Below are 23,052 nucleotides of genomic sequence, written 5' to 3' on the forward strand. Positions count from 1 at the left end.
GTCATGCAGGTTTCTGACTGAACAACTAAACTCTTGGGCAAAACACTCAACTAGATGTCCCAGTCTCTGTTTTTTACAGTCACTCTGGTCAGGATCAGGTCTTTGGGTCCATTTCATATCATAACTGAATTCTGAGTGTATCAGTGTGTGAGGCTGTGATCATACAGTACTGATCATAATGGATTTGTGATTTTGTTGTGTCCTGTTTTGACTGTAAATTGCAAAAGAAAATGCCAGCAAACAGTAAGGTGCCAGTAAGGTGCATCTGCAACCAACGGGTGGCACCAAATGACCAGCATAGAGAGTGTTACTGATCAGGACGTTAAAACTCATATCAGCACTTTAGATCAGTAAAACAGCCATGTTAATGCCAGCAGCCTGCTGCAAAGAAGGAGCACCTGTTGAATTATCTTTATTACGTTCTTATGCTAAGAATTCTATTACATTAGGTCAGAATTAATTTGTGTTTAAGAATAATCTGTTAAAGTGTCATCATTTGAGCTTTAACACTTCCCTGCTGGGTTCAGGTTGGGCATGAAGTTGTGCCCAATGGCAGATTAGCTAAGCAGTGGAAGTGCTGTGAAGTTTTCTATTATTATGCTCAACGTGAAATAAACTTCAACAAAATATGCACTGAAAACTGTCTAATGAATAAAAACTTTTTTTATTTCTTATTCACTTGTTTTTGTTATTTACATTCCTTTTCTGGCCTCTTGAACACTGTACAACATTAAACAGGTTTATGGTTTTGCATAATTGTATTTCAAGACAGGTTGTAAACAAAATTTCGCCAAGAGGAAAGTGCATGAATAAATAAGTGCACAAATAAGTGCACGGACATACAATAGTAGCAGACACCACAAAAACATATTGTCAGTATCATTAAACATGTTTTAAAAAACATATTAATGGTTATTGGTTTAATTGCATCAAGTTAAAGTGCAAAGCTGAAGGTAAGTTTAAAGTAACTTCTATCATTTGTACAATAAAGGTGTATACATTTTATTTTATGGACTTGTTCTGTTAACAAAGCTCGCATTGTTTCTATAAGCTTCAGAACTTTCTAGTCAACAGGTGCTGACTGTTAAAGTTGTTGTTTAATTTATGTTATCCAAAAATATGAATATTTATATGTATGTTACATCTAGCCTCAGATTAACATCACATATTAGCTGCAGGGCTACATGACTAGTTCATGCAAATTTGAAAACAACAACAAGAAATAGATTATAATTAAAGATTTGAAGCCAGATTTGATTTGATTTTATCAGGCTTTCAGATCTAATTTCTTCACATATTTACATGTATTCAAATTTGAAATCTTTTAAGGTGACCAACGCTTTGGAGTTAGAATCTATAATGTTATTAGACACATATTACATTTATACAACAGTTTGACATGAAAGGGATTCACAAACTTGAAAGGTGATAGAGGTAACTGAAAAATTACAGACACTAAGTAGATTTTGTACAGCAGGAAGAAGCAGGAACAGTGCACAGTCTGGTCCGTGTTGTCTTCAGTGCAGAAGTGGGAGGTTTGCTCAAGAGTCAGCGAGACATCATTCGCACAAACTCTGCGGAAAGAGAGAAATGATTGTTATCACTGCTTAAGGGAAGGTGTTCCATGATCTCCATCATATACCATCAAACAATTAGCTTGAACACCCCCCCCCCTTGCGCTGGACACAACTTAAAGAGGATTCTATCATCAAATAATCCTTTCCTGTGAATACCAATTACCTTTTATTCACTCAGCTTTCTAAGCTGTCTCAGGTGTTGCTCACCTTCAAAGTCCACCTGTCCGTCCCCGTTGAGGTCCACGTCTCGCAGGATCTCGTCGATCTCGCGGTGGTTGAGCTGCTCTCCCATTAGTTTCTTCATGGCTTCCCTCAGCTCCCCAAGGCTAATCTGGCCATCGCCATCAGAGTCAAACTAGGAGATTAAACAATTTAGGTATTCATAAAAAATTAGAAGGGAAAGCATCAAAACGAGGACAGAAGGTGTGTGTGTTGTATTACAGACCTCTCTAAAGGCATCCCTTAACTCTTTGACCCCAATCATGTCTGCAGTCTCAGCAAGCATTTTAGGGCCCATCAGTTCCACAAAGTCCTCAAAATCCACTCTGCCTCCACCTAAAAAGAAAATAATGATCTTTTAACGTCTTTCACTAGCAAGCAAAAGAACAACTTCATCAATCATTCAGGGATAGGAGTAACACAAGATGTTTTTTTTCAAAGGCACAACCTGTGTTTGTGTCATATGTGACACCTCATGTCATGTCAAAGAGGAAGGAACAACCAGAGATGTTGTACCTTCTGAGAGCTACTCTGTGACAGCTTGTCTAATTATATCAGTGGAAGATTGTTTGAGACAAGAAATGTGTGATTATGAAGGACTCACAGATCTGCTGGCTGAGTTCTATAAGTTCCATCTCTGTTGGCATGTATCCCATCGTCCTCATACACTCGCCCAGGTCCTTACAGCTGATGAAGCCATCTCTGTCTTTGTCGAACTCCTTGAAGGCCTCACGCAGCTCTGTAAGTTAGACGTACATGTGTGATGAGGAGAGGAGCTAGGCTGTGAGAGACATGTATTGTTGTTGTATGAAAGTAAAAGGTGAGAATTAGTTTTTTGTTATTATAGCCAATTTTTATCAGAAAATAAGACATTCATCATGGTAACTCGTCACGGTAATGTGTTGTTTTCAGGTGAAAACTCTAGGTTAAGAGTTCAAATTCTGCACGCAGTGGCTTCACCTAAATGATCCCAATATTTACCCATAAAGGTATCGTTTAAAACTGTTATTGTGTCAGTTATGGAAATATTGCTACATGTTTGTTTCATGTATTAGTTTGAAGACCAAAATGTCTGTTGTTGCACCAAAATCTTTAAATTTTTACCTTTGCTGACACTTAAGTTGCATGCTTTTTGTCTCGGCTTTTATCCATTCACCAGCTGAATATATGAGTGTTTTTGTTGAGTACGTAAGATGAGAGAGCAGGAAATATCTTTTATTCATCCAGATATTTCTGGATATCATATCATATTTAGGAAGATGCCGGTCAGTTATGTGAGCTGAATGTTTGCTGGCTCAGATCATAAAAAGCTGCTGAGTGGCAGTGTTAGCACTGTCGCCTCTCAGCATGAGGGTTCTTGGTTAGAGTCCCAGCTGGGGTCTTTCTATGTGGAGTTTGCATGTTTGCATGAATGGGTTCTCTCTGGGTGCTTATTCTAAATTGGGTCAAATCAGTTAAAAAATGCTGTGAGTGATCAGGATTATCATTCTATTCTAATGGAACTGGTGTCTTCCAGGATGCCAACATCCTAACCCATGAAGTATGAAGGAAAAGGAAGTGACTCTTACTGCATCCTGCAGCCTTTGCTGTCACCAGATGTTGGAGCTCTGATGGAGGATTTGACCCAACATATTTGGCAGCACTCTGATAATATCTTTTGGAAGACTGACATTTCAATCTTCCATCTGGCTGCCACAGACTTGTAGAGTCAATTTCAAGGTTCAACACAAAGTATCAGGCCTGCTTAACACCTTGCCAGGGGACATTATGCAGGTTTTATCCCTTCATTTAGTCAGTTGTGGTTGTAAAAGCCTTTTTACTGAGTATTGTCACCTGTGTCGAAGTGGACTAAGAAAAATCTGGCCCTGTAGAGTTCAAAAGAAGTGGTCCTAAAACAAACTTCTGTAACTGACACTCCATGCTAAATGATTAGCTTATCACACTATAACATTTAAAGAAAGGCTAATTCAGATTCTGCTGTTTTCTATCCTGTTTAAAACTGCTTACTGTGAGCCTGAGTGCAAAAGGGCAATACAAAGTTATTGGAGTGTCTCCTTAAATGTTTCCATACCACAACTCTTCTGATTATTTGCCAAGCTTGAAAGTGGTACCCAGAATTGTAGTACTCAATTCATCTCCAAAAGATAAATGAAAATGTTCCACTTCCCTAATTTTACCAGATGGACTGAGTTTTTAAAAAGTCATAGTGTCTGTTTATCCATTTTTGTGAATATGAAATGTGAAAATATGAGTCAGACATGAGAAACAGGAGGGATAGGAAATACACTGTGAAAAATAATCTTTGAATAATAATCCTTCACTTTGACCTTATATAACTTAAGTAAAAAAATAAACATTTGTGCAAAGTCAGGAACTCTTTGATATCTTTAAATTCTGCAGAGTGAGATGCACATTTTCACAGTCGAACAGAAGGTTAGAAACGACAGCAAATCAGGAGAAGGGGAGGAATGGAGCGGGAGATAGAGTGAGGATTTGGATTAAGCTTTTGATGTCTCTGTACCTTCCATTTCCTCTGGTCGTAGATCTCTATCCTGTTGTGGCATGGGTTGGAGAGAGGGCATAAATAAAGACAAATAAAACGTCAGTCATCTTGTACTTTTAGCCTCATTCCTTGAGTCTTGCTCTATATATACAGTATAAATAGCAAACATGCTGGAAACATTGTAGCACTACTCCTTCATCTTTCATTCCTTGGAATTTTTTTTTTATTTCATATTCATCTGCATGAGCAGAAATTCTATAAAGGGATTATGTTGTTTTGATCTAGCTGACCCTTGCAACCTTTTGGTTGAGCTGCTGTGTCCAAACTCATACTGTCTGCTGTTAATATGCTCCACAGCAAGCATTTAAAATGTATTAAAAGCTGGCAGATGCACAAAACAATCAGCTTCTCTTTGACCTCTTGCAGCAAAACTGATGACACTTTGTGTGCTCACACTGTTCTGCAACTTGAAATTAAACACCTCTTTAAATGAACAGTAAAATATAGAAATCCCAGCTTTCAGCTGATATTGAAGTGGCTTCAGGGAGTGCTGGCGTGGATAAAAGGTGACGCCAGGTTAAGTCTGTTCACTACATGTTCTGCGAAGCTGCGACATCAGCAGCAGGAATAACACAGGCCTGGATTAGAGAATGCAGAGGAGACTGCAGAGGCAAGGAGATTACAGCAGTAAATTGTATTACAAATCATGAAGGCTTATCGGTTCATCATTTCCCTATCTGTGGCTGATTTTCATCTGCATTTCCACTGCAGTTTGGTCAGCTTTTGCTTTAACTGAAATTAACACACATGCACAGGCTGAAACCCCAAGGTTCAGCCGCAGAGGAAACTATTCTTCTTCGTCTTCTTCTTCTTCCTCTTACAGTTTTTGTCTTTTGTTCCCAAACCGAGTGCAGCTGGTTCCTTCAGTGGATAATGAGTCTTCACCAGTTTTTTTGCTGTAAAAACATGTTGAGTCACAATTTGCTTCCATAAAGGTAAAGAAATTCTAACATGTAGGGAAATCAAATGGAAAGACACTAAAAGACAACAGTGCACACTGAAACTAATTATAGCGCACTCTGAAAGAAGCATTCAGTCCACAGCTCTTTTTTTTATGTTGCTTTTTTTTCTTTTCATCAGCCAAAGGGTATCAGGAGAGATTAAAAGCCAGGAAAGGCCATGAGTCTTAACCTGTGTATCTCATGAACTAATCTGAGCACTCTGTCGAGGAATCTCAAAACCTCTGTCTTTCTAGGACTGTGAGATCAGGAAGTTAATGCCTGTGATAACTCAGAAAATATTCCACATAATTTAACTTCACCATGCACAACTGTGCTTTGAAATTAAAGCCAACATTACTCCCAATAACAGAATGCTGATTTGATTAAGTTAAAAGATTGTATGTGTTCGTTTGTCGAGCAAAACCTAAAGAGTTTCCACAGTCGACATTTAAGTTTAGTATGTTTGTTGCAAAGCACTGACCATTAACACTGGAACTGGATGGAAATTACATTTTGTAGGAATTTGAACATAATCTAACAAAATCTGAGAATTGAATAAATAAATTGGTAAAAAGTATAGCAATTACATATTCAGTTGACAGAGCGCTGCATCCATTTGGAGTGGTGTTTCCAAATTGATGTGTAAGACAAACTTTTGTAGACTGTAGTTTTCAGTGTTTTGTAATAAAATATTCAGCATTTCAGCTGCCAAATGCTCCTGTTCTATATTCCTGACAGCTGCATGCTGTGGCAGCAAATGAGGATAATCAATGCAGAGCGACTGGAAAAAAAATGAAATACTGCTGAATACCAATGTTAAAAAAAAAAGCCACGTGTATGCGTTTTGTGCTGTAAAAGTTCTATCACAACAAAGGTTGCTGAATGTAGCAGCTCTAAGGTTGCTGCCACTTTCCCATTGTTTCGAGGGTGACCAGCCTTAAGAATGTAACGCATGTTCATTTTAACAATGTTTGACAGATAATCAGTCAGTGCTGCAGACATTGATATAATTCTCTGAGGCTGGCAACAAACACTGATACATGAAGCCAAAACACACCAGAGTCAGCCACAAAATACAGTGAAAGAACAAAGCACCATCTATGATTACAGTGAATATATCCACAATGGATTCTGTATTATTATATTTCCTCTTCAGACTTCTCGGTTTAGGGTCAATTATCATCTCTGGACTGAATGGCTCTGTGTAGCACCGCCATTTTGTGACAAAACCTCGGGTGTGATGGCTTTGTTCAGTTAGCTACACAGTCACGAATTTATGAAACTGATCTCTGTCGTCTCTCTATGTAATGCATGAATTCTCTTTGTTCCTTTGCATGCACAACAGTATTGCTCAAATACCGACATATACAGGAGTGACTGGGAGGTGACATGAAGAGGTTAAAGATGTCATTGATGGAGATGGGAGGGGCTGAACTGATTCCGTGGATGACTTTGACCCCACCTGACTAAGGAGAGATGGGTCACTCTGAAAATGGAGGGATTTCTCGGGGACTCGAACAATGAATTTCAGGCTAAATTGTGTCATTTGTGCGGTGCGAGAATTGAAATATCATACATACAAGTTGGCTCTGTGCAAACCCCTGTCTGAGGAAGATACAAGCAGGCCCCACTATGTTGTGCAGCGTGTTGCAGTTCTCAACCAGAGCGCACAGGGGCTCCTCGAACACACGCTCGCTCCCTCCTTCCTCCTCCTCTTCTGTGTCCACCTCCCCAGCACCACCCAGCATTGCAGCAGCCAATTGGGTGCTGCTTCCTTCTACAGGTGATGTCCCCTTACAGGAGAGGGACCAATTGGATTACAAAACAGATAGTTATTACCTTTATTCCACTGACTCAGACAAAGCTGAAAATTAAACTACAGATTATTCTGACGAAGAACAAAACTAATAAAAAAAAAACGAATAATTAAATCTCAGGATGATCAGGATCTCACCAGATTGTTTCCTTACCTTCTCCCTTTTACTTTTCTTTTTTGAAGCCTTGTTGATGTTTCCCATCACCCTGCCTTCCTGCCCCCCCCCCCTCTCTTTCTTCCTTGGTGTGCCCAATAATTCTTCCAGGTTTTTCTCCTTTTCTCTTTGTCTTCCTCTCTCTTCAAATATCACATAAAAGCACCGAAGTCCATGCTAGATCCATTGCATCACAGAGGGCAGCGCCTTTCAACACCCGGTGAGGCAACAGCGATTGTGTCCACTTGTGCCACTACTACTATTACTACTGAGAGCGACTCCTGTCAGAACATGTGCTTCAGTCCCAGATCCTATTGGTCCATTGAGAAGTGAGGCAGGTACATGGTGCCACATTAAATCCTAAACTCCTGCGCTGTCTTGATGAGCTTTGAGACGTTTAGTGTGACATCATGGAAGTGCAGCAGGGTGATGGAGAATGATGAGGTGGGGTGGGAGCGTTTGGTCATATCTGGGCTAAAACAACCTGCTGGTGCCAGACAGTGGCTCTGATTGCAGGACTCTACCGTTTTCTCTCTCCCTTTCTAACTCCCCCCCCCCCTTCTCTCTCACACACAATCACAGACACGCAGTTTTTTCCTGTTTATCTGTCACCCCCTCATGTCACAAGTGATTCCTTCAATTTGGTGCAACTTAATCTAATCCATCCCACCCACCTTTCCCACTCTGCTTCTCAAACATCTTACTTACATTCTCAAAATGACTAGTCTGGCAAAACTCTGACTGTTAAAGTGTGTGTGTGTGTGTGTGCATGTTGAGAGAGAGGCAAAGGGGGAGGGGATGGTAGAATTATAGATGGAGAGTTGGCTGCCTGTTTAATCCGTGGAATTTCAGATTAGAGTGAAAAGAGCTATGTTGACAGGCGATGGGAGTAATGGGGCTGCAAGTGGAAGAAATCTAATTAGTCAGCCACTTTTTAAGGCTTATGAAATGAAGAATGGTTGAAAAAAAAGGGAATGAAACTCTGGAAAAAAAATAGAAGTATTTGTCAAAGGAAAAAAAGTTAAAGAAATATTGCAGTTACATCTTTAAATTTCCATGCCTCAAATAAATGTTTAACAGATAGATTAAGGAGACCTGTAAATCTACCTGCTTGATTAGACTTAGGTTGGTAAAGGTAAGGTTTAGGCAACTAATGTATGTTTGTGGTGGCTTTTGACTGAATGAATTTTCAATTAATTATTTGTGAAGGATGTAAAATTCTTCCGCTACAGAAAAGCATGAACTGAAAACCTGACATTAAATGAAGAAACAGCCTCGGGCACTAACTTATAAAGCCTATTATAAAGGATGTTATGCATCAAGAAAAGTAAATAACTGGATGGATCAAGGCAGTAAAATATATATTTTATATTTATATTTTCTGACATAAATGGTTGTAGGACGCAAACAATTAGACCATAATATATTCAAACATAAATAACATGATTAAAACAATTCATGCTGAAATGGGAGAGGGTTGCGTTTCTAAAGTGTCAAACAACTGCAACAAAGTGCCATCTGGATGGCTGAAATGTCTAATTCTATTCTCACCTGCTTATATAAATGCTTGTTCTAGTTGTAGCTACACCCTATATAGCAACACCATCTGGTGTAGCTGTAATAATATAAGAATGAATAATATGCCATTTACAGATGAACAGTAACACGCGTCATTATTTATTGAAGAAAATGCTGAAGCAGTGCATGGAAAACTATATACGTAGTACCATGTAAGTAGCAGCCAGGTGCTGCTGAGCAAATTTACCTGACCATCATCAAGTGTGGGCACCTCCATAGAAGCAGAGGATTTGTCAGTTTGCTGGTCTGGAGCATCCCAGTGTGTGTTAACACAATGCCAAGGAGGAAAGACGCCGGGGGACCCGCGGGACCCAACTCAAATCTCGGGGGGTGTGAGCTTTTCTGCGGGCGGGAGCGGGCGGCTAAAGAAACCCACTGCGGGATCGGGATGTAGCCTAGCGACAGGATGTCAATAAATGATGTGGAAAGGAAGCTCAAAGAAGGTCTTTACAGCACAAAGACAAAGCAAGGCAAGTCTGACATTTGGAGAAGTTTCTCAATTGTCCGTGAATCTCTTTATCAATAGCCTATAAAATGACGTGTTTTCTCCTGCGGGACGGGAGAAGACACAAAATCAATGCATTTCTATTATTGTGCGGACATAAATTCTCAAAGTTTTGCAGGAGCGGGCGGGAATGCACATACACATTGCGGGAGCGGGCGGGAGTGTAACAAACACGTTGCTGGTGGTAATGGTCAGAAATTCAGCGGATGAAGAAAACAGTCCCGCGCAGGGCTCCACAGCACGGTTTGCAAAGCTGCATCTGAACAAACCACAAGACTTCTGGAACAATGTCCTTTGGTTGGTGACTGAAATGTTTTGATGGGACCATAAGAGAGCTGTGCATAAACCAATGCAGCGAAGCTCAATGAACTGAAACAACGCTGGAAAGAAGAGTGCTTTAGGTGTTTCTACCTGTTGAGTCATGGAATAATCTCAGTGTCTCACTCACTGTTTGGTAGTTTTGGCTTAATTTTGTGTATTTTGTGTAATTTTGTGTAATTTTGTACGTCATTTGTAATTGTTCATCTGAAGTTTATTTACAGTCCTGGTAAAGAAAAGATTATTTTTTTCCATTATGAGCCCATATACAACCTTTAGACCTGGGAGAGGGTGTACTTTCTTTTCCATATAACTCTATAGTCCATCAGTTTCAATCATATATCTCCAGCCTTTTCAGTGCATAAACTTGTCTTCCTTATCCATAATCAGATGCAAAATGTATAATAATTTAACTCCAGATATTAATTTGTCAGTATTTGTCAGTATCAGCAGTAAGAGTTAATCTAGTTTTGTGTGGCTGTGTTTCCTGAGCTGATGTCCGTCGTGATGTGACTCATGCTATGCTGCATGTATGCCAGAGATTAGCACATGAGAAAGACTGAGGCTGCAGCCCTAATACTCTGTGGTCATTTAGCTGTTGACAACTAGCATATTGTTTGTGATTGTCTACCTTACTCAACATCCATCCAGACCACCCCCACCTTTCTGTTTCTTGAGCATCACCTCTCCGTGTTTTTCTCCACTTACATATCTCTTGTTGCTCACTTTTTCTGTGCTACGTGTCTCTCTACGTGCTTGCTTGTTTCCTCTAGCTTTACAAGTAGAAATACAGAGTTTATTTTCACATGACAGATGGCCAAAATTTTTCTAATTCATCAGGCATTTTTGCAGGAATTCACATTAATTCTTGTGCGAGATCTGTAAAAGCCACTATGACCAGCAGAGGGTAGCAAAGCACAGCCTGTTTGCAGCAGAAAGATGACCTTAAACTCAAAGGTAACTCTCCAACACAACCAACAGATGTCAGCCTCATGCCTTCCTATGAAACACAATTTCTCTTAACTCTTAACTTAAATCATTTGCAATGTTTTTGGGGTTTTTTTTTACACGCCATGACATTAATCATAAACATGAAATTATATTAAGCAAAAAAATTGAGTTAAACCATTATGAATCACTAAGTGCCTTCCAGCTCCAAAGATGGGATTCTGCCTCGACCTGGCAGTCTGACCTTTCAATGAACCCAAGCTGGATAAAAAAAAGAAGAAAAATAAAATATATATATACCTTTTTTTAAATTCAGAGTCTTTCCAGTGAAGAAAGGACAGATAATAATGAGATGACGTGCATCCAAGGATAGGCTCTTTGTTATATAATAGTATGTGCCCTGACCACTGATCCAGCCTGACACCCGACAGATTGATTGAAAATGAAAGACTCAGTCTTGTAATGGGATTTTCCTGGCCTGTGCTTTATAAACGTACATAGAATTCTTCAGAATAACTTGAGCAACGAAAGTGTTGCTGGTTTTAAGTGAAATCATTGTACAATGCAATGTTGTGCAAGAGAAAAAAGGAAACTATGGGTGAGGAAAAAAAAAGACAAACATCCTACTTCATTCAACAGCTTGGTGCGAACATAAAGCCCCTCAGCCTTACAACCCAAACACAGCAGCTGGGTGAGAATTTATATTTGTGCTCCATCCCTCGACAACAGCAAGCACAGATGCCAGAAAGCATAGTTGAAAAGCAGGCCAACAGAAATTCCTGAGCTGGGGTGGCAAAAATATGACGACTTTCCAAAAGTTGTGATTTTTCATGCCATGCTGTGTTAATAGCATTGCTGTAGGGTTTGGCTGGGATTGGGCATGTTTTTAGATACATTGAGAGCACAGTCTGTAAATGAATTCAAATCAGGCGAACAGAGTGATTTACAAATCAAACTATGTTTATACTAACTTATCAACACCAACAGAAAACTGAAGCTTCATCATACTGTGACTTATACAGCCTGCATTGCATCACTGTCTGAAGCTGCATCTCCTATAAGGTTGGAACCATAATCCCCATGTATTAAAGGCTGGTAATGACACTCTTAAGTGAAGAATACCAAGCCTTTTAATGTCAGAACATTAATGGCAACATAAAGCTTATCCCTTCAATCAGTCTTTGTCTATAGTCAGTACTACCCACATCCATCTATCAATGATTGATGGATGATTCCTAACCCTAAACGTGAGATAATCTCTGTAAAAAGCTATTGGATCTGTAGCTCTAAATGAGGTGTACTGGTTTGAATCTGTCTGAGTAAAGACGACGTTGAATGGTGACATTAACATAACCCACATAACCAAGTCACATGTTTGATCCACACATTTAAGAGAAACAACACGACAGCACTGACAGGTCACGCAGTGACCGAATGAGATGAACACGAGCTTCATTCAGTGTATAAGCTCTTTCTATTCCATTAAGATTCACAGCATGATTGCAATAAATCCAGGTCTTATCGCTGCATATAGCTACAATAAATTAATTTGATTTTATTGTCATCGAAATGTTTACATTTACAGTGGATCAAACTGCTTTATATAACATGAGTTGTTGCAAATTTATTGTTATTTCTGGTTGCTGTAAGCCAATTTTTTTAACCGAGAGCCACTGCACTCCTTTTGTTCTGCACTCAAGCAGAGAACATTTAGCAGCTGAACAGACAAATGTTTGCAAAAACAGTTGTTGGTTATTGGAATAAATAGATTAACGGCAATTTATTACCAATCAAAAATGTCATATCAGTTGGTGGGATAGTCACTACTTTGAATTTGTGCCAGCTGCTTTTTACATGTTTGCCTTTTTCTTTCTATGTTGAACATAAATGTAACAAAATTCCAACTAAAGCAACTCTCTTTCACATATTTTATTTCTCATTTGTCCAATAGTGAGGCTATATTTTGAGAGAATAAACATAACCTTAGTATCATGCATAATAATCACCATACATATCATCAGTGTTGGTCATCTTACTTTAAAAAAGTAATCAGTTACTGTTACAAATTACTTCTCCCAAAACGTAATTGAGTTAATAACTCAGTTACCTCACTGTAAGAGTAATTAGTTACTCAGCAAAGTAACTGTGACGTTATTTTTCATGTTCTATATGCTATTACGTTCAACAACGTCTTTAACGTCAAAGATGTTTATATTAACTGATTGAGGAATAAAAACACTATAGAACATTTGGTATTTATTTGAACTCAATAGATTGCAGCCTCCCACATTCATATGACATGCATAGAAATAAAAATATATAGAAAGTGCAAAATTGAGTAACACGTGTAAACTTGGGTTAAACGAAACAAAGGAAAATCTGGCCATTAAGCAGTGCAAATCTCTGCAACTATTTTCAGCCTACTGCACAATAAACAGTAAACTATATTTATATATTCGGGCTTCGGGTTGGGTCAGCAGCAACAAGTCTCATGTTACCATGTGTTGATGTGAGGTGCTTCATAAGAGTCGAGTTGCTTGAGGCAGACGTGGATAAAGTGTTTTAACCTGGGAATAGCGCGCATGTTACATAAACATAATTGCCTTTAATTAAAATTCCAGTTTGAGGTGTATACCGTTGAATTTCCCTGGCTCGTCGCCATTGTCGCTGTCGCTTGTTGATCCGCCCACCCAGCCAATCATCATCGCATTTGCAACGGCATCATCATCCCCACCCCTGCTCTCTCCAGGCAACTGATGCGCTTTATTCAACCAAATTGTAGAAATGCGCCACTTCACATTCTCAGTAATGGCAACGGTGTTGCAACCATGGGAAAGTAATTAATTAGATTACTAAAAAATAATGCCGTTATACTCTAACGCCGCAATTACCAACAGTGCATATCATTTAAAGACAACATGTGCAGATTTTAGCTATATTCACATGTATGATGTAAGAAAATTAAAAACAAGGAGATGTCTTGAAGTTTTCTCACACAGTCCACTGCATTTTAATGCACCACAAGGGGAACACTGTACGTGCACAAGCAGCTCAGGAGTGCAAGGAAGACCTTAGGATGTTGGTCCCAAAAGTCACAATATTTAATGCTATCTGCTGTTTCAATTGTTTAATGGGGCATGAGAAAATGTATGTGTGGCATGAGCATGTGGAAGTTGTACGTTACTTGAGAGCCCTGCGTATTAAGCTATCTGACTTAAAGCAAGGCTACTTTTTACTGAGCCGGAGACAAACCAGATGGAGGGAGGGTAAATCAAGAGAGAGCTGAAAGACAAATAAAAAAATGAAGAAGACCTGAAGCAAACAGTTCCCATCTCTGTCCAATTGGATCTCTCCCTGTCCTGTCACCATTGGTCCCTCTGTCTCATGCAGAGGTATCTTGGCAGGAGGTGGACAGAGGGAACCACTATCTGGAATCAGTCTCAGGTGGCTCAAGCGTCTACACTCTATCTGGAATTCCATCAGATCTTTGGAAGATTCCCCTCTTTTCAAAAACAAATGCCACAAACAATTCTGCGTTACCTGCATTAGAATCCAGTCTCTTCACTTGCATAAAATACACTCAGGCAGGAAAGATCGCTTCCTTAGGTCAGAAAAAAATTGGATTCTGTGTCCTGAAAGGCTGGAATTCACCACCGTTTTCACATTGATCAAAATCATAAAGTGACCAATTTGATTCTTACTACAAATACTAACGACCACCTCTGCTTGACAGAGACATAGAGACTCTGCCATGTGGTATGTATTGAGGCAAACTGTGTTTCTGGAAGCACTGCTCAGAATGGCTACTTCTGAATTTCTGCATTCATATGTCACAAATACATAAAATAACTTTCCAAACACAAACCTTGTACTGTTTGACTATGTTACAGTAATGCTATTTAAGTGACTATTTATGGGTTACGGTCAGGGTTAGGGTTATTACAACAAGCTTGTCTTGTAATAGTCTAATATGGACTTTTTCTTGGTTTTTGGGTTTCTTGGGGTTTTTTTTGGCCAAAACTGAAGTATTTTTTCAGGACTTTCACAAAAACAGTATTTCTTACAGTGTGTAGCTGTTCATGTGCACATACATGTCAACAGAGAGAGAGGGAGAGAAAGTCATGGCCCAGTACAAAAATGAAGAAGATTGGGGCACCTTATAGCTCAACAGGTTGCTGGTTGAGCAGACGTTCCATGTACACATGGAGATATACTGTAGTTCCTCAAATGTCTGGTTTGAGCCACGCCGTGGAGCCCTTTCCTGCATGTCTGCCCCCTTTCCTGTCTATCCACTGTCAATTACAGGCCATTAGTTCCCCAAAAAACCTTGGGGTTAGGGTTGAAAATGCATTTTGTGACAGTTTTACCAAAGCCAAAGCAACTTGCACTCATATCCTAGGTAGGCAGGTAGCGTAAGGGGGTCTTCCCTATGGACTACTGGAGGTAGCACCTTTCTTACAGGTGGGTCAGGATTCAAACCCCAGTCATCCACATAAAAAGACAGCAATCTTACCACTGCATTACCCAGTGCTAACCTATGTAAGAACGTAGTCTGCTTCATACATGCGTTGTGCCTAATCAAAACACCATCCTCATTAACCCACCGCTGTCCCTTCTCATACAGAAACAGGAAAAAATCAAGCCTGTTTTCTCTTTGAGAGGCGGACTATTAATTTACAACTTTTCAAAAGATATCGTCCATAAGATGCACAAGTATGTTCGATTAGAAAGAACAGGAAGTTCTTACCAACCAGGCTTGATGAGAAGTGAAATAAAGACAGGGTGCTGTTACATTCAGAGAATGATTCCCATCTAACCTGACATCATTTTTCAGACTGCAGCTGTCTGGATTGTCCCACATGCCCTGCTCTCATTCTGACCCACCAACCTACCACCAAAAGGATGAATGCCTTTGGCACCTGTCCAGACTTTGCTTTTCATGTGATGTTAAAGTTAGATGTAATTTCCTTTTGAAGTCTATGGATTAGAGACGGAGATTCTGCTCTGCAATAGGATGAAGCGACAGAATGTCACAGAGAAGTCAGAACTGCATGTTTATTATCGCTAGATCCTTGAGTATAAAGCACAACTGTTGCTGCACATTATGGTCTATCAACTAACCCACTTTTAAATCTGTTTATATAGCAATACCCTCATTGCATTGTGTGCATTTTTAACCTTTTAGGTTTATTCTTTAGAGGCTTCAGCTTTCATATCTTCAATTTGAGTGTTGTTTCTGTCTTTTATAGACACAAGTCAATACCACAAATGAATAGCACAATTTGTTATCTGTGACCTAGTACAGAGGTTGCTGTGCAGCATGGGTCTGAAAAAAAACAAAAAAACAATATTTAATCTCATGTGCTGTGTTTGTAAAGAAAATCAGACAGCTTTTCAGAGTAGATCCAGTTTTAAACCTCATCTTGTTCCTGGAAGTTCAGCTGTTTCTTTAGCAGCGTGAGTAAAACTTATCTAAGCTTTAATCTTCCTTTGCATCGCAAACAATCTCTTCTTTAATTCTTAATAAGATTCAGCCTTCCATCCCTCATCCCTGCCCACCCTTTCCTCCATCATTCGGTCCATCTGTTGCTGACTGTATGGATGACTAATGTGAACAATCATGGCAACAGAAAAAAAACAAGGCAAAACACAATGTTCTTTTCTTCTCAGTGGACAATTGAATAATGTTCTGGAATTTTTTAATACAAACTTATGTGGCCTAAACTGACCACTGGGAAAGCACTCTTATAATACTTTATGCCCTTGTGCAGCAAATTTGCCAGGTTTAATGATAAATTCCTCAGATTTGCTTCACATACTTTCTATTACCACACGTTTCCTATTTCTACACGATCAATGTTTGTTACTTTATTCTAAAGTAACCTTTGCGTTTATATTCCAGGGAAGTTTTCACTGTGACAACAACCGATACAGCTGCAAGCATTCAGGAGAAGTACAAGCTAGCGCAAGCGTGCGGTTAAACCGCCTACAACCATCATTGAGATTACTTCATGAGCTCATTAACAGGTTAACAGGTGACCATTTTGTGAGTGTGAGAGTGGCTGGCATGGATTCAACGTGCACACAAAAAGATATTTGCTGATCCGTGACTGCAGAGGCCTGATGCCTTACAAGTTCTTTTTTTATATTTGTTACCAATGTCTAAAAAAGATGAAGCTTCTACATTAGATTTTGTATCATTTGGAGGCTTTTTGTAGCCACACACACGCCTATTGATTAAGAACAAATATCAGATTTTTACACTGTTTTGATAAATGTCTTTGATGACTTTGTCTTGCTTTAGAGGTTCTTCCTTCCTTTTTTTGTAGAACTTGGTCCTTTGAGTTTTCTGCTAAGTTTACTTCCTGTTCTTGTTTTACATCTGGATTCATTTTTATTTCAAGTTGTTTCTCTAGTATTTGTTTTCTACCTGCCTCTTGCACATGTGGCTGCACTTTGGTCCTCCACCTTCAGCACCCCTTGACTCCTTGACTACTGTAGCCTGTAAACAACACATGAAAGCTCCTATTGGCTCAAGTGAAGGGTCGGCCAAATGCTAACCATGTGTGTTGCACTTTAGGCATAACACGAGGATAACTGAAATGTAGAAGTTATAGCAGAAAATTAATTTGATTAATTTGAATCAATCCAACAGAAGTCTGTGAGAATTTATTTGGGTTAAACAATCTACAGGACTGGACTGGTTGGGCTTTTACTACTGTGACAAGACTGTTTTTCCGGGATAATATATATTTGTGGAATATGAAGAGGTTTTTTTGGTGAAGCACCTGAATTTGATCATTTCAAGTTGATAGCTGTCGGCATTAACTGTACCAGATGTGGTGACTGTATCTCCAAATTGTTCAGTGGTGGATCATGTGAATCTGTCCTTTGCTGTGATAAGTTATGAGAAATCTACAGTTTAACTGACTGCTGGATGAGTGTGAGAATGATCAAAACTGTGGGTTTTATCTTTGTTCCCCGTAAAAAAGCAGACAGTTTGCATGGGAACTGAAAGTATCTGACACAAAAATTACGGTGCATTTCTAAGGTAACCAAAGCCATAACAACTGAAAATATAATTTTAGTTTGCGTGTTCTTAGTCACAAGCGAAACTAAAACTAAAGGAAAACCATACGTTATCTCACCACAGTGTTTTTTAGACTTCCTTATATGGTGAACAGGACAGGAAAGTATATTTCCACATTCATTTTGACATTTAAGACACCATCTGAAAAATAAAATAATAATAATTACGAGCACTTGGCTATAAGCTGAAAGTAACAAAAGGAGAACAACAAATGAGCTTGTGGTCAACACTATCAACATAATCTTGACTTTAAATGAGAAAAAGGATCTGATGTTATCATGTTCTTGCTAAATATGTCAACACAAAGAATGCCATTCTTGAAAGGAAAGTCTACCTGGGTGGTCAAAATATTTTGCAAATGCACATATCTGTCTATATATAAAGATATCGATATCTGTGATAATATAAGTGAGATGAGGATACATTGTTCTAAATGCCTCCGGGTGACTGGATTCAGTATAGATCATAAAGCCCATCACTCTGCATGTTAGAGAATAGGACAGAAACCAAACAACACCATAAAAGTACACCAAAAATAGATTTGATACAGTTTTTGTCACATTAAGTACTTATTATCACACAGAGGTTTAGCTAATTAACATCTCTGATCATTCTATAAAAACTGTTGGCCCCAAATATACCTCGAACAGATGCGTATGACTACAGCTCATTTCTTAATGTAGAATCTGCTGAAAATAAAAATTGTTATGTTTTTATAACTGTAAACAGCAGTTTATATCCAAGGATACCACTGCCATGTTGCACTGGTCTGTCACTACAGTTGTCCAGAAGCGAAAAACCACTGACTCAAGAGTGGGCCTTCTGCAGTTTTAGTAGCCATCACAGTCTCTGTTAAATGATTTAAAAAGGAGCATTTAGCTGGCTGAAAGCACCATTTCAAGCTTGTTGGTCCTTCACATTAGGCCTTAAAGCCATAAATATTTATGGATTATTCTCTAGTTTATTGGACTCCAATAAACTGTGTTGCTATACCCTATTTTTTAAAGGAAGTAAAAGTTGTCACAAAGTGAATGAGTACAATGTTATTCCCCTGCTTCATCCCACTTCCCATCATCTGAGTTTCTCAAACAACTGACAAGATTAGATCCAGTGCAGATCTATTTATAGAATTTAGTCACCTGCTAAATCTGTCTTTGCAGTGTACAGTTGATCACCATCTAATTGCAATAAATAATAAATAATAAAATTCAAGAAAAGGAAAAAAGCCTTTTGGTTCGATTGCAATTCTTCAATTTCATTTTCTTTTAACACCAGCTGTGAAAATACGTGAGAGTAGTGCATTTAATTAGATATTCTGCTGGTACATGGCAGGGTCGTAATCATTCCTCTGTGGGATTTGTCAGTGCCTTCTGGTTTTTTGTTCGACTCTATGATGTTGACTTCAGAAAAATGGGGGAGGGACGATGCCATCGAGCAGAAAAGCTTCAGAAACTGAAGAGCTTAAACTTGTGCACATGCAGTGCTATATGTGTGAGGAGGTATTCAACATGCTGTGGTATGTCAGCCAAGCATGTAAACAATGCCACCTTGAGGAGTTATTTCTGCTTCAGTGTCCTACCTGTCCAAAGACAGAGGCAACAATGGGGCGCAGCTTCCGCTTGTCTCCCTCTTGCAACCAGATGTCATCAGGGTCTCCAACTGGGGATGAAAGACTCAAGGTCTTGGCTTTAGACTTTGGTGGTCTCTTTATACTAGCTGAACTCCATCGCCTTATTGAATCAATCTTCTTCTTGATGGAACCCTGAAAATTGGAGCATAAAAGAAAATGGAAAAGTTTGAAGGTTTATCATTCGACTGGAATCAAGGTTTAATGAATAGGTGAAGGGTCGGATAACTGGACTGACTCTGACTCACTGAACTCTTCAAACTTAAACGCAATGCAAAATAAAGAAGCTGCAGCAACGAGAGTAATGTCATGATGTACCGGTTCAAAAAGACCCTGCACTAACAAAAGTTATCAAAAAGGAAAGTCTTTAAATGATAATTCAAAGCTGTAAACAGATGACTTGAGTATTGACACCTGGATCAGAACTTCTGCTTCCACAGTTTACCACTGGCAGCACGGAGCATGTTACAGCCATATTTCAGCATTACATCCACTGACCTTCTTTACTAATTTCCCCTCTTGCACGTCCACAGACGGTACTCTTTTCATCTCAGTCATCTTTGTAGTCCAGCTGGCTTATACAGAGACGTCTTCTTTCTCTCAGTCTCTCGGTCTCATTCACCCTCTCTTTATCTGTCCCTAGCATCTGACTCCAGCTCATAATCTGAGGCGTATCTCCAACCGCTTTGGCTCCTCCTTCTCTCCCTGGCGCTCTCCATCTTTCAGCTCTCCTCCTGTCTCTGCATCCATCACTCACTGTGTCATCTGTCTGCTCCTGTCCATCTTTCTTGTTGCTTTTTCTTTATCCTATTATCATTACCATACATGTTTATTTATGCACCCCACATGTTGAAGCTCATTAAGGAGGAAAGATTTTTACCTCCAGTCTTAACAAATTAACATATGTATAAATGTGTTTATATTAGAGAAACTAGAAAATAAATAATAGCCATTTTGCAGAACAGTGTCTATTATCAGCCTCACTATTTAAATTTTTCTGTTCATGTGTTTGACATCTCTAGTAATCCTGTATTTATTTCCCGGCTCGTCCTCTGATCTGGTCTGCTGGGATTCTATTGTTGGCTTGTCCTCAATCCTCTGCATTTTATAGTGCTTCCCATTGTTTATCATATTTCCCATATCGGACCGTGCACACACACACACACACATACACACGCAGATAAACACTTTACATGCACAGTATGATGGGGGTTAAACAAACTCTTGCGTTAAAATGTGATCATAGGTGTGGCAGGAACCGCTTTAGCAGAGGAATTAAAGACTGTACCAGTAAGTGAATGGAGATTAGAGATTATTACCACAAGAGAGACAAAAAAGAGAGAAAGGATGGTTTCAATAGAGCAAGAGATCTTCTGCAGATGGGAAAAATGCTGATGAAAAGAAAATGTGCTTTTTTAGAAGTTGTCTGCTGTCCAGAATACAAGTATAAAACCATTCAAGGGTGAGTTTTGCAGTTATTATGTTGGTTGATAGATAGATGTTCTCATAGGAGTCTGATATGTCATGAATAATGGGACAATTTAAAGAGAGAAAAAAATGAGCTTTTACCATTTAGCTGCTTCATTTTCATGGTGCTGGTTGTTTACTGGGAAGCCTGTAAAGCTTTTATACGTTACTTCAGGAAAAACAAAGTGCTAAACACAAAGAAAGGGCCAGCAGGAACAACCCAGAGGCTGCCGCTCTACAAAGGAAAACTCAACTAGACTCAACTCAACTTTATTTGTATAATAATATGTTACTTAACATTATACATCATATTCAAACACCAGTGTAACCAGTGCTTTCTTCAGATCTGAAGAAGCCTGTCGGATGCGTCACTCACTCTGGAATGTGAGTCAGGGGTGAAAAAAACAATCCTTTTTGCTGACAGTTGTCTTTCTTCTGCAATAATGACCTTTATTTGACAGAAGCTTGACAGGAAGTTGGTCAGAAGGAGGCGACAAGGACCTTTAGCCTCCACACATAAGGCGCTCAACTAGCAGAGCTACACAGCACTCTAAATCCATTTAACACTTGATTTTACCACAATATCACAACTGTCTGCAATGACAGTCACGCAGCAAAGGGTGCAATGTTAAGCATTCATGATATTAATTGATTAATTAATCAACTGTTTTGTGATTAACCAAACCATTTTTTTTCACACACAAGTCTGACATCATGTGTGATACAGGCATTTAGAAACAGAGGAGGGTTCTCCTCATTTCAAAAGGAAATTGATCCTTTCAGACATTTCCTTGATCACTTGATACGTACAATAGCTTAGACACACTGACCCTCATGTCCAAACCTTTGACTGGTCTGCTAAATTTGGGATGAAAAGCTAAATATGCACCTGATAAGTTTTGCTGGATGGATGAAGTGAAAATATAATTATCAGCTATCCTAAGGCTAGCTACAGAAGTAGACAACTTTAACATTATATAGAATTCAACACAGCGGATTTCTTTTGAAAATTACAACAGAGAGCAAGGGTTGAAAAAGCTAAGTAAACCATTCCATCCCACTTTCCCCAAACTATCAGTTCTGTAGTACTACTGACATGTAATGTCAAAACAGCCGGTGCCTTTTTTCATGTAATATGCTGTTAAGACGTCCTTATTTCACATATTTACCGCCTTGGTGGCTGTTGACTGTGGGAGATCGACAGGAATGTTGGGCATATAAAAATAGATTATAGACTCTGGATAGTGAACACTCAACTCCCCCACCCTCCTTACATGCTTAATGTATTTTAATTGCAGTGCACAGTCACGTTGTGCTGATGTGCTTGTGTTTCTGGGTTTCCACACGTTTTCCTACAGATGCATACTTGAAAGTTCCTTTGCGTTAAAGTGTGCACCAGAGAGAGAATGTGTCATTCTTCACTATATCTTTGCACCAGCTTTGTAACCACAATCACCCAAAATCAGATGTTTGCCATAACTGTGGGATTAATTTGATTTATGCATAATTTGAAATAGCATATTATACAACAGTCTAAACCAGAGGTGATCAAAGTCAGAGCCAACCCCCACATACATTTTGGGAAAGAAAACACCACAGTCACTCCTTTTATCTCTTTTACTTTGTTATGTTGTATAATCCTGTGAAAAACTTTGACATATCCAGACTAAAGTAAATTCATAAACGGCATGAATTAGTTTGTGACTTTAAGGAAACAGCTAAATTTACTCAGAACTAATGTATCTGAGCTCTCTGCGTGTATATTAAAAATGAATCCTTTAAATAACTGATATAATATGTCTTTACTTCCATTTACTGAATGTCCCTTGAAACAGTTTGGAGATTAAACTTTGGTCTAAACTCTTAACTTAATTTCACTTTTCAATTAATTTCAACTGTTGCACATTTCCTTGTTTCTCGGTCAGTCTTATCCAAAGGACAGAGCACCATGTCTGCGGAGGACAGCAGAGGCCATCGCAGCTGAGATTAAATTTAGAGCAATGAAATGTTATTATGACAGCCAAAGCACACGTTGTTGTTTGTGGGCTGCTTGCTCAATCAGGGCATCATCCGCTTTACCATAGCCCAGACAGCAGCATGTGTAAAAACCTCTGGTTTTGTGAGCACAGAAAGGGTAGAGCAACACACTTCAGCTGACTTAATTTCTAATCTACCCAGAACTTCAGAGGAGTTAAAACTGACCCTGGCCTCACTATTATTTTAGTCCCTGGAAAAGCATCTATGTCATT

General features: G+C 39.1%; 1 protein-coding gene across 2 annotated transcripts; it reads right to left on the reverse strand.

Moving 5' to 3' along the window:
- Positions 1-1,307: 1,307 nt before the first annotated feature.
- On the reverse strand, positions 1,308-19,969 carry cabp2a (calcium binding protein 2a). 2 transcript variants are annotated; one of them, XM_072383746.1, is made up of 8 exons: positions 19,835-19,969; positions 19,289-19,471; positions 6,881-7,093; positions 4,318-4,348; positions 2,401-2,535; positions 2,023-2,132; positions 1,785-1,932; positions 1,308-1,574 (listed from the first exon to the last, which is right to left on the reverse strand). In XM_072383746.1, exons 1-8 carry the CDS (start codon positions 19,892-19,894, stop codon positions 1,549-1,551), a joined length of 906 nt encoding a protein of 301 aa, XP_072239847.1. In that variant the 5' UTR covers positions 19,895-19,969; the 3' UTR covers positions 1,308-1,548. The 2 variants fall into 2 exon arrangements, with proteins under 2 accessions (XP_072239847.1, XP_072239846.1); XM_072383745.1 differs by lacking the exon at positions 6,881-7,093.
- Between the last annotated feature and the right edge of the window lie 3,083 nt (positions 19,970-23,052).

The sequence above is a fragment of the Leuresthes tenuis genome, unplaced genomic scaffold (genome assembly GCF_036924035.1).
Source record: "Leuresthes tenuis unplaced genomic scaffold, fLeuTen1.0.hap1 SCAF_4, whole genome shotgun sequence".
Lineage (NCBI taxonomy): Eukaryota > Metazoa > Chordata > Actinopteri > Atheriniformes > Atherinopsidae > Leuresthes > Leuresthes tenuis.